The sequence below is a fragment of the Oreochromis aureus genome, linkage group 3 (assembly GCF_013358895.1).
Source record: "Oreochromis aureus strain Israel breed Guangdong linkage group 3, ZZ_aureus, whole genome shotgun sequence".
Classification (NCBI taxonomy): Eukaryota; Metazoa; Chordata; class Actinopteri; order Cichliformes; family Cichlidae; genus Oreochromis; species Oreochromis aureus.
Window position 1 is genome coordinate 74,306,976 of NC_052944.1, and position 12,447 is coordinate 74,319,422.

The window sequence follows — 12,447 nt, forward strand, 5'->3', positions numbered from 1 at the left end:
TTCTTTCATCACAGCTGTCCTGTGCCAGATGTTCTGTTGACCCGCTGAAAGAGGCATCATTTAAGAAACACCAGGAACACTGAAGCTCATCGCATTGATGAAGCAGGACTCATGATCTTCACCAGCAGCTCCCTCACTGGGAAATCTTCAGCACTCCTCTGTAGGCCCGATCCAGAAGATGGATAAACCCAGCATTTCATGAACACTGTGATGGAGACCTTTGGTTTGTGTAATGTTATAAATACTCGGATACTCCCCAGAGGCTACAGACTTTTACATAAAGATATTATATTCAGTCCTGTAGAAAGTTATATATTTAAAAATATATGATCCTCTCTGGTTACTCTGGTATGAATAACTCTGCATCACTTTATGGTAAATAACACACTATCTCCAAAAAACTGTGAAAGAATTCCAGATGACAAGTTTGCAGTTCAACATACAAGTGATGACCTTTGACCTTAATCAGGTTTTATTTAATTGTGTTAGAGAAAATCTCATATGGTCTTCATGCAGCTGAGTACATCAAGTGTTTAAAACGGAAGCTGTGCAGGTCTGAGATACAAACTGAGGTCCTGTTAATGCTGATATATAGTGACACAGTTACATGAGTGATTAAACCTTTTGTTTTTTTTGTCTTTAACTTTATCAATAAAACAGCTGCAGCTTTCACTGACAGCACATGTGGTACTTTAACCTTTGTACTGTTTTCATCAGTTCATTTTGCAGTTAACATGTTGGATGATCTGTCTGCTGTCACTGGGTGGTGCTGAGGTCTGAATCTGAGGGCAGCTCCTGTAATCAAAGAGAACAGAACCATCAAACTCAAATATAAATTTTATCCCTCAAAATTGAAATGAAGCTGATTCTTCTGTCCTCACACACTCAGGATCTGAAGTTCTTCTCTTATATTTTTTCAGTATTACAGTACACTACAGTACTTTAATCCATAGTTCCTGATTAATGAGGAGTTACTGAAGTACAAGCTTTTAAAAAAGATGTTACTGTCTTTACAGATGTGGCAAGAGACTGAAAACATGCTGTTGTTTGCACATATTTAAGAATCAGCTCTGCACAGGAGCTGCAGCAGCGTGCAGCCTGTTGCTTTTACAGTATAATACTTGTAATAAAAGTGCAGTAACAGTAATTAGTGACTGAGTAGCCCGGGGCGTTTCTCTTGATTTCTTTAGTAAATTCATTCACCTGCACAGATTAGCTAAACGAACCCTGACAGCCGAGTGCTCGTCTTAGCTAGCTAGGTCTCAGGACCTAGCTAAGGACGGTAGTTACGGATTAGCTTACAAACAAGTTTAACTTACCGAAAAAGTGCAGCGGGGCCTCGGGTCCTTCTGTCGGGTAGTCCAGTTTACTGAAGAACACCTCAGGGTGTCAGGTTAAAACACTCAGTCGTGTTTTCGTAGCGTAAACGCTGGCCCTCCTCTCAGAGCCTACGCTCTATCTGCTATTCGCGAACACAGACACGCAAGTTTCTCCGTGACTGCCGCTGTCAGTCAAAGCTGCTATGATGACGTTTCACCCCAATTTAACATAGAGGCGGCCAGAGCGTCAGGTTTACATGTAAAGTCAATGGAAAGAGCGCGATGACACGCGATTGCGCGTCCGGCGAAAATTCGGAGGCAGATTTGCGTCGCGAAAACGCCAAAACGCCTGAAACGCGCCTCAGTGTAGCGCGTGGGGCGCGTTTGACTCGCGAAAAAAACCACGCGCGTGAATTTTTGTGTTGCATTTTGTGCATACGCGTGTTTCGCCTCTACCGCTCGAGTTGGAAAAATTTGAACTCCAGCGTCAAATCGCGCCGCGTCAACCAATCAGGAGCCTGGTGACGTGGCTGTAACTAGGTCAAAGGGGCAGATCCAGCCAAAGCCCTTCATTCTTCAATGGAGGGAAGGCTAATCAACGCCGTAGCAAACAACCCGGAGCTGTACGACACCAGCTGCTTTGTGTACCGAGACGGGAATATAAAGGACCGAGCTTGGAGGAAGAAATGTGAAGAGATCGGGTAAGTTCATTCATTTCTCTTTTTACGTTTTTCACTGACGCGGGGAAGCCGCACAAAAGCTAGCAAGCCACCGCTATTTTCCCACTGATGTACAAATACCGTTCTGCTTTTATGCATGTTGTCATATAGGAATATAGTTTATTAATAAACAGCACACCGTGGTCCCGCTCATCCGTCACTGCCTCGCTTTTTCGCTGTTTTCTTTTTCTTTTTTAGCACAGTACAGCGTTGCATTCTGCAGCCTGATTGACAAATCTCCTCCGTGTCGTGTCTCCTGCGCTTGTCAAATTTATCATGTTTTGTTTTGATAACCATCACATCCAATAGATAAAACAGCACAAAAACACCCATAACTATGACCCTCATTCGGAAATAGACACCTGCACCGCGAGGGAAAAAGGCGCACGAAAGTGGCAGGCAGATGAAGACAAAACACGGCATAATACTTTTACGTTTTGCAATCTACAAAGGTTTGCACTTTGAGAATCAACTTGTGAGAACTGTGACTAATGTTCATGTGTGTGGGGAAAAAAGTGTATAAAGTGCGTGGCGAGGGGCTAGTTATTCTGACAACCCCTGCTGCAATAAATGAGGGACCACTGTATATACTTTCTCTATGATTATTGTTTAAAACCTGTTAACATTTAATATTGTCTTGATAGAACCAGCTGATTCTTCAGCAGAGCATCCCCTGTTGCTTCTCCTTGCTCCCCAGTCCCTGAGCTCCTGCTGCTGCACCCACAGGTATGTAATTGTAGCATCAGATGTACAGCACGCACTGATAACTTTTTACTTGGTGGGATTCCCTTGTGATCACCTTTACTAAATATCTACAACTAATCTGATTATATCCTGTTTTTTTTGTGTGTTTTTTTTTCAATGTTGAAATTAAAATCTAGTAGCAGCCTTCTCATTTCTTTGTGTTTTGTGCTGTTTTACAGGCCCAGAGAGGAGGACAGCTCCGAGGCAGATGAGGGATGGGTCCCAGGACGGTCCATCGGCGGTGGAGCTGGCCATCCTGGTGTCCCTGAAGAGGCCACGCCAGTCTCCAATGGAGCATTTCCTCCTCAGCCTTGTTCCTGCTCTGGAGAGCAGCTGGGTCCTTTTATTCCTGTCTCTCTGTAAATACTATATTTTATATATTTATGTTTAATGTTTTTCTGTTTGTGAATTTTAATATTATTTCAAATAAATTTTTATAATGACTAATGTCTCAGTTCTACTACACAGCAAATGTTGGCACACGACTTGACACATGTAGAATTTATTTCATATTATACTAATGACAGAATATACTAATACAGTGGGATGCAAAAGTTTGGGCAACCTTGTTAATAGCCATTATTTTCCTGTATAAATCGTTGGTTGTTACAATAAAAAATGTCAGTTAAATATATCATACAGGAGACACACACAGTGATATTTGAGAAGTGAAAAGAAGTTTACTGGATTTACAAAAAGTGTGCAATAATTGTTTAAATAAAATCAAGCAGGTGCATAAATTTGGGCACCACAAAAAAAGAAATGGAATAAATATTTAGTGTATATCAATGTGTGTGTGTCTCCTATGTGATATATGGGGTGCCTTTGTCTGGACGTGCTTCCCATCCAGAGCTCCACAGCAGAGAGGGAAGTTCCAGCACTCCTGGAATCCCTCTGTGATGGACCGCCAGTCTCCAGGTGAAGGCACAGCCATGAAGTCGCCCACTAGACAGTCCCAGATGGCCGTCGCCACCTGGGGGGTGATCTGGCACACCGTGGACACACCGACTCTGAAACTGAACGTGATGGTCCTGAAGGAGTCCCCGGCGGCAAGGAAGCTGGACAAAATTGTTCAAAATTAGTATTATGTGTACTGCAGTTACAAAATACATTATTCAAATTCCAAAATACTTTTGTGATGTCAGATTTAAATTACAAAACATAAATCTTACATAAAACATTTTCTAATTATAAGGATAATTACATAACATATATTAGATATAATATAAAACAGTCAGTTGTGTTTTGTTTTAACTTTAACATATCATAATTTGATTGGTAGCAACTTTTACCACTACAGTGTGCCAATCACTCATAATTCCTCAACATGTCAATCAGGTAGGAATGAAGTAAGACATTAATAGAAATAAAGAGTTGTATGTTGACATGTAGCCCTTTCCTTGCTTAAATCATTGTTAATATTTTTGAAAAATTAACCTGTGATAAGACATAGCTTATCAAGATAGAATATGCTAGATAGAACCATATAACTAAAGATGAACCAAACTGTTCACAATTTTATCCAGCTCTCAGTTTTAAGAAAGGCTGGTGACCCCCGTTATAGAGTCTGACAGCTGCGGGGATTGTATACAAATATTCAACTATACCAGAATTAAACCAGGTGTAAAGAAAAAAGAAAAAAGGAGTGAGTATCACTACAAAGATTAACCCACAGTGGTCCTCATACCACAGTTTGATATCAGTAAACACTGAGAGCATACATTGATATGACACCACAGCCATGCTATCATTGCTAACACTGATAACAGCATAAATTGAATTAAATCGGGACTTGATGAGAACTGTCGAGTATCACTAGAAATATTATAAACAGTCTCCATACCACAGTTTGCTATCAGTAAACACCGACGGCATTCACTGTTAGCATACCACATCCATGTTAGCAGTGTATAAACGATAGTTTAGCATATATTAGCACAGGTATCAATAAAGGACTACCGTATTAAACACTTTTACTAACCTCAGGCAGATGGACAGGCGCTCTGCAGGTGGGATTGAGCGCCTGTAGTTGGTGTCTAGGCGGGTGATGCTGAGACCGACGCGGGACAGCAGGTCCTCAAACTGGGCGAGTGAAAGACGGTGATATCGCTGAAATCGGCCGTCATCCAGGCGCAGCTCCTCGAGCAAGTGGTGAAAGTCACCAAACTGCTCACGCCTCTGGAGGACCTGATGGACCCAGGTACGGCGAGGACGTCCTTAACGCCGCTGCTCTGCTCTCCACAGTAAATAGAGGAGGGAGACTCTCTCTTCAAACGCTAGCTCGACAGCTGCCATCTAGCAAAGATACTGTCTGGCACAACTTCCTCCCACATCCCTCCCACATTTCCGGTTCACGCGCGTCAAAATATGCAATTCTGACGCGCGATGGATTTTTCTTGGACAAGCGTTGAGGTGCGAATGTGCACGCGTCAAATTAGGGGCGTTTGGGGCGTTTTCGCTCGCGCCTATCGCGTTCGGTGTGAACACACCGTTAGAATCAAACTTATGGGAAAGGAGACCTCTTGGACATCAATCAGCATGATGAGAACTATTGATAACAAAAGAAAGAATCTTTGGAAAAAAATTATCTGAGGAGAATAAATTTATTTTAGTCTGACCCCAGTCCCATCCGCTAACATGGAGGAGGCGGGGTTTATGACCTATACTGCAGCCAGACACCAGGGGGCGATAGAGACGTTTTGGCTTCATTTTTGGGGAGCTGTTGCGTCGTCCATGTTTTCTACAGTCAGTGGTCCTATACCAGTTATTTTTTATTTATAGAAAAAATTGCTGACTGACTTAACAAGGTAAACACCAAAACAAAACAATCAAAAAAAATATTGACCTACACATAAAACACGTAAACAAACACAAAACTATAAGTAAACTAACAACAAACGTATTTTTTTTATTATTTTGAAAATTTTAAAGGACAAATAGCACCAACAAAATGTGAATCATAGTGTTCCAGTCAGTCATCAGTGTGTCTCTGCACAGCTGTAATTAAAATGTGTTCAGAGTCTGAATGGTTCCAGTTCAGCTCCATAACAGCAGCGTCCCTGGTTTGATTCCTGTGTTTCAGCTCATATCTGCCTCTCTCACTGAGGGGGACGTCAACTACATGGACATGGATTTGTTCATCAACCAAACTACAGATCACTGAGAGCAGAGGACATTTGATTTTCTTTTAATTTTTCCTTTTCATCTTTGTGAACTCATAAATGTCTAAGGCATATATTATTATTATATATTTTATAATATTATATTTTATATATTTATATATTTAAATAGTTTTATCACTTGTATTTTTTTAATTTAGTCCCCACCTCTCTATTTGAACCAATAGGAAAGCTGGTGCTTAGAGGAAGAGGGCGGGCTTTACTTGGTGTCAGTGACAGAAATGAAAAAAAGCTGAAATGAGTGAGAAGGACGATGAAGGAAACATCTGTGCTGTGTCTGCTCTGTAAGTAGAATCTCTGTGTTTGTTTGAATTCTTGTACTTTGACTGTCTGCTCTCCTGATAACTGATGATGGAGGAGAAGACATGAAAAACAAATCAGGCTGAATTCAAGTTCAAAACACCACGAGGACCAACTGCAGGTCTGAAGTTACTGATGAATTAATGAGTGAAAATCTGAAATGAGATGTTGGTGTTTGTATGAACAGAGCAGAGGACAGACCTTAGTTCAGTACTAGTCTATTGTATGTATTAAATGTAAAAATAATGATAATAATAATAAATAATAATAATAAATAAAATAACTTCCTTGTTCTACAGTAACTACAGAAGCGGCTCATGAAACATGAAATGATGTGATCAGTTTTATTTTATAATTCTGATCATTGAATTCAATTCAATTCAATTCAATTTTATTTATATAGCGCCAAATCACAACAAAAGTCGCCTCAAGGCGCTTTATATTGTACAGTAGATAGCACGATAATAAATACAGAGAAAAACCCAACAATCATATGACCCCTATGAGCAAGCACTTTGGCAACAGTGGGAAGGAAAACTCCCTTTAACAGGAAGAAACCTCCGGCAGAACCAGGCTCAGGGAGGCGGGGCCATCTGCTGCGACCGGTTGGGGTGAAAGAAGGAAAACAGGATAAAGACATGCTGTGGAAGAGAGACAGAGATTAATAACAGATATGATTCAATGCAGAGAAGTCTATTAACACATAGTGAGTGAGAAAGGTGACTGGAAAGGAAAAACTCAATGCATCATGGGAATCCCCGGCAGCCTACGTCTATTGCAGCATAACTAAGGGAGGATTCAGGGTCACCTGGTCCAGCCCTAACTATATGCTTTAGCAAAAAGGAAAGTTTTAAGCCTAATCTTGAAAGTAGAGATAGTGTCTGTCTCCCGAATCCAAACTGGAAGCTGGTTCCACAGAAGAGGGGCCTGAAAACTGAAGGCTCTGCCTCCCATTCTACTTTTAAATACTCTAGGAACAGCAAGTAGGCCTGCAGAGCGAAGTGCTCTAATAGGGTGATGTGGCACTACAAGGTCAATAAGATAAGATGGGGCCTGATTATTTAAGACCTTGTATGTGAGGAGCAGGATTTTGAATTCAATTCTGGATTTAACAGGAAGCCAATGAAGGGAAGCCAAAACAGGAGAAATATGCTCTCTCTTTCTAGTCCCTGTCAGGACTCTTGCTGCAGCATTTTGGATTAACTGAAGGCTTTTCAGTAAGTTTTTAGGACATCCTGATAATAAACAATTACAGTAGTCCAGCCTGGGAGTAATAAATGCATGAACTAGTTTTTCAGCGTCACTCTGAGACAGGATATTTCTAATTTTAGAAATGTTGCGCAAATGGAAGAAAGCAGTCTTACATATTTGTTTAATATGTGCGTTGAAGGACATGTCCTGGTCAAAAATGACTCCAAGGTTCCTCACAGCATTACTGTAGGCCAAGGTAATGCCATCCAGAGTAAGAATCTGCTTAGATACCATATTTCTAAGATTTTCAGGGCCGAGTACAATAACCTCAGTTTTATCTGAATTAAGAAGCAGAAAGTTAGCGGCCATCCAGGTCTTTATGTCTTTAAGACATTCCTGCAGTTTAACTAATTGGTGTGTGTTACCTGGCTTCATGGATAGATAGAGCTGCGTGTCATCTGCATAGCAGTGAAAATTTATGCTATGCTTTCTAATGATGCTGCCTAAGGGAAGCATGTATAATGTAAATAGAATTGGTCCTAGCACTGAACCCTGTGGAACACCATAATTGACCTTAGTGTGTGAAGAGGACTCTCCATTTACTTGAACAAATTGGAGTCTATTAGATAGATATGATACAAACCACTGCAGTGCAGTACCTGTAATACCTACAGCATGTTCTAATCGCTCTAATAGGATATTATGATCAACAGTATCAAATGCAGCACTGAGGTCTAGCAGGACAAGCACAGAGATGAGTCCACTGTCAGAGGCCATAAGAAGATCATTTGTAACCTTCACTAAAGCTGTTTCTGTGCTGTGCTGAGCTCTGAAACCTGACTGAAACTCTTCAAATAAGCCATTCCTCTGCAGATGATCTGTTAGCTGTTTGACAACTACTCTTTCAAGGATTTTTGATATGAAAGGAAGGTTGGAGATTGGCCTATAATTAGCTAAGACAGCTGGGTCTAGAGATGGCTTTTTAAGTAAAGGTTTAACTACAGCCACCTTGAAGGCCTGTGGTACATAGCCGATTATTAGAGATAGGTTGATCATATTTAAGATTGAAGCATTAATTAATGGCAGGACTTCTTTGAGCAGTTTTGTAGGAATGGGGTCTAAAAGACACGTTGATGGTTTGGAGGAATTAATTATTGAAGTTAACTCAGAAAGATCAATTGGAGAAAAAGAGTCTAACTTAACATCAATGGTACTAAAAGAACTCCATCCCGGAGTAAATAATAAAAAGTGACGTGAAACATAGAAATGTAAATAGGAAACTTTGTCTTTTAATAAAGTATTTTGCAAATGATACATGTCTATTGACCTTTTTTGTTTTTTTGTTTTTTTTTTCAATAAAAAGCAACTGTGCGAAAGAGGTGGAAAATCAATACCATAGCTCAACAGTGTTTCAATATCAGAATCTGACATTGTTTCAATGTCAACAGTGTTAGAAAATATAACGTCGAATCAATGTCAGGTTTCAACATTGATTCAACATCAAAACCTGACGTTGTTTCAACGTTAAAAATGGGTGCAAGAGTGATGTTGGGTCAACGTCACACTTCAACGTTGCTTCAATGACGTCGCCTGATATTGACTCAACATTGTTTCAATGTTTCCTTGCTATCTGGGTGTAGATAATATTACATCTGTGGGATGATAATTGGTAATTTTTTCTCTAATGATAAAAATTTTATTTGTGAAGAAGTTCATGAAGTCATTACTAGTTAACGTTAAAGGGATTGTTGGCTCAGTAGAGCTCTGACTGTTTGTCAGCCTGGCTACAGTGCTGAAGAGAAACCTGGGGTTGTTCTTATTTTCTTCAATCAGTGACGAATAGTAAGATGTTCTGGCTTTGCGGAGGGCTTTCTTATAAATCAGCAAACTATTTCTCCAGGCTAAATGATGATCCTCTAAATTTGTGACACGCCATTTCCTCTCCAGCTTACGAGTTATCTGCTTTAGGCTATGTGTTTGAGAATTATACCACGGAGTCAGGGACTTTGGATTTGAGGCCTTAGTTTTCACAGGAGCTACAGTATCCAGAGTCGCACGTAGTGAGGAGGTAAAATTATTAACAAGATAATCGACCTCTGTTGGAGTAGCGTTCAGATAGCTGCTCTGCTCTATGTTGGTACAGGGCATTGAAGATGATAACAGTGGGTGGATTATATTCTTAAACTTAGTTACAGCACTTTCAGAAAGACATCTACTGTGATAAAGTCTACTCTCCACTGCTGTGTAATCCATTATTGTAAATGTAAATGTTATCAGGAAATGATCAGACAGCAGAGGGTTTTCAGGAAACACTGTTAAATGTTCAGTTTCTATGCCATATGTTAAAACAAGATCTAGAGTGTGATTAAAGTGGTGGGTGGGTTCTTTTACATTTTGAGAGAAGCCAATTGAGTCTAATAACAGATTAAATGCGATGTTGAGGCTGTCATTTTTAGCATCTACATGGATGTTAAAATCACCCACAATAATTATTTTATCTGAGCTGAGCACTAAATCAGATAAAGTTGTTTATTGCTGGTTTTTAGTTTGTTTTTTGTCTAAAAACAAACTAAAAACCAGAGAAGTCTGAGAAGTTGAAAAGTGAAATCCTGGAGTCTCTGGTTTAGTACGAGCAGCTTTTTGCTGACCTGGTTTAGATCCACTTTTCCTCTGACAGGAAGATCAAACTGGGCTGTAGGCGACACAACATGGAGAGTTTGATGTTTCTGTCTTAGAGGGAAACATCAAATAATACAAAGTTGTTCTGAGTGATCACCTTTGTGTGTTTATGTCAAATCAACCTGAGTGTCATTTCTCTTTAGTTCTGATCTCACTGCTCAGCTGCACAACAAACCAAGGTCAGTAACCTTCTTCTGTCACAGTTTAAACCTGATAAACTCTGACAGGTTTTACACATTTGGATTAAAACTTTTAGTAAAGATCTCAAAGACGTAATCATCAGTTTTTCATTTTAACCCTCACAGCTCGTCTGACTGTGAGTCCCAGCAGCTCTCAGTTCTTCGAAGGAGACTTTGTGTCTCTGAGCTGTGAGGAGGACGACAGCTCTGCTGGATGGACTCTGAGGAGAAACACAAGCAAACAACAGAGGACTCAGTGTGGAGATGGGTGGGGAAAACCAGCTGGTTCTTCCTGTAACATCACTTTGATGGTGCCTCATGACAGTGGAGTTTACTGGTGTGAGTCCAGAGAGGGTCCCATCAGTAACATGGTTAACCTGACAGTCACTGGTAAGCTGAGTGTGTGGAGTTAGTGTTGATGAAGCTGTGTGTAAATGGATGAAATGCTGTAGTTTGTCTCTGTGTTGAGGTGGATCAGTGATCCTGCAGAGTCCTGTCCTCCCTGTGATGGAGGGAGATGACGTCACTCTGCTCTGTAAAACAAAGACCACTCCCTCCAACCTCCCAGCTGCTTTCTATAAAGATGGCTCCCTCATCAGGAAGCAGCCTACAGGTCACATGACCATCCAGCATGTTTCCAGGTCTGATGAAGGCCTCTACAAGTGTGACATCAGCGGTCATGGAGAGTCTCCATCCAGCTGGATCACTGTCACAGGTGACACACTCACCTGTCTGTGTTTCTGCAGCTTTCTACATTCACAATGTGACGACAACTTAATGACTGTGTTTGCTTTATTTTAGACAAACACACCACCACACCTCCACCTACATCCACACCTCCATCTACATCCACCTCTCCTCCTGGTTCCTCTGTCATACTTGTGCTGTCATCTGTTGGATCAGTCTGTGTTGTGGTTCTACTGGTGTTACTGGTTCTGCTGGTGATGCGATGTGTTCAAAGGAAACCTGAAGGTGAGACTCAGACTTCCTGATCTTTCATGTTTCAATTTTAATTAGTGTGGATTTGAATAATCTACACATTTATCATGATTAAATGTTTCAGTGTTTACATTTTGTGTCCATTCAAATAACATTTCAGTTTGTCTTATGAATATTTTCACTGTTAAATTTCATCAGATCCAGATAAAGCTGCAGGAGATGATGTCACGTACACCCAAGTATCCCATCGCAGACAGCAGCCTGTGAGACAAAGCAGAGGTAATAATCAGAGACCTTTGGTGGGTGATGTGTGTTTCCAGTGTGGAGAAAACAGCATGTTTATAAAATCGTATCACTTGAAACTCTGATATTTCATAAGAGTTCAGAGAAATGCTGAGTGGAAAATTACAACACAGTGCTCTAAGAGCAAATATGGAGGCTGTTTGAGTGACAGTTTGTGATTGTAGTAAAGATGTTGGTCAGTGAACTTAACAGACTGTAGATCAAAGATGAAAAAGAGACCCATGACTTCATCCACTGGTTTCAGTAACTAAAAGTTAAAATTTTTAATAGCATCCTGTTAGTTATCATAGCCAGGAGTGACTCTATTTATCAGCTATCAGCCAATGTTATCTAGCTCTGTTATGAAGCTTCTTCCATAAACTGTATGGGACAAAGAGAAAGGCACTGATAGCTGCTAATTAGAGCTCAGTAACATAATTTCTTCAGCAGAGGTCGAGTTCAGGGACTCCAGTTAACTAAAGTGACACCCAACTGACAGCTGGCAGATATAAATAGGCCACGCCCCTAATAATGCAAACTATAAGCCTTAATAACATTTAAACAGGTGAGTGTACAGCAAATATTTGTCTGTCTGTAGGTTTTCACACCATGTGAAGTTCTGTGTGTGCTGAACTGTGTGTTTGTCGTCTGTGGTTAACACTAACGAGTCTGTTTCTGAGAAAAAACCCCAATACGAGCTTCATCTGCAGGTGTTTCAACTCAGAGGTGTTAATTTTAAATAGAGGAAGAAACACGTGAGTTATTTGTAAGAGCATTTCTGTAAACTCAGACAGATCAGACACTTAATATAAAATATACTTATTATTATTGTACATTTCCAATTACTGTAAACTAATCTTCTGCAGTATTGTTCACAGTTTTTCTTTTAAGATTTACTTGTTCATATTTATGACAC

The 12,447-nt window shown here is 40.3% G+C and overlaps 1 protein-coding gene across 1 annotated transcript; it reads left to right on the forward strand.

Annotated features, from left to right (window-relative positions):
• Positions 1 to 3,807: 3,807 nt before the first annotated feature.
• On the forward strand, positions 3,808 to 11,516 carry LOC120434292 (Fc receptor-like protein 5). The gene is made up of 4 exons (XM_039602094.1): positions 3,808 to 3,852; positions 10,505 to 10,700; positions 10,780 to 11,006; positions 11,448 to 11,516. The coding sequence occupies exons 1-4, from the start codon at positions 3,808 to 3,810 to the stop codon at positions 11,514 to 11,516; spliced, it is 537 nt and encodes a 178-aa protein (XP_039458028.1).
• The last annotated feature ends 931 nt before the right edge of the window (positions 11,517 to 12,447 follow it).

Bases quoted from the DNA above. Each gene is read 5' to 3' on its own strand.
- LOC120434292 (XM_039602094.1), top strand. From the start codon at position 3,808: ATGGTCCTGAAGGAGTCCCCGGCGGCAAGGAAGCTGGACAAAATT. The intron at 3,853-10,504 runs GTTCAAAATTAG...CTGAGCTGTGAG, and splicing joins CAAGGAAGCTGGACAAAATT to GAGGACGACAGCTCTGCTGG. The intron at 11,007-11,447 runs AGCTGGATCACT...AAATTTCATCAG, and splicing joins GTCATGGAGAGTCTCCATCC to ATCCAGATAAAGCTGCAGGA.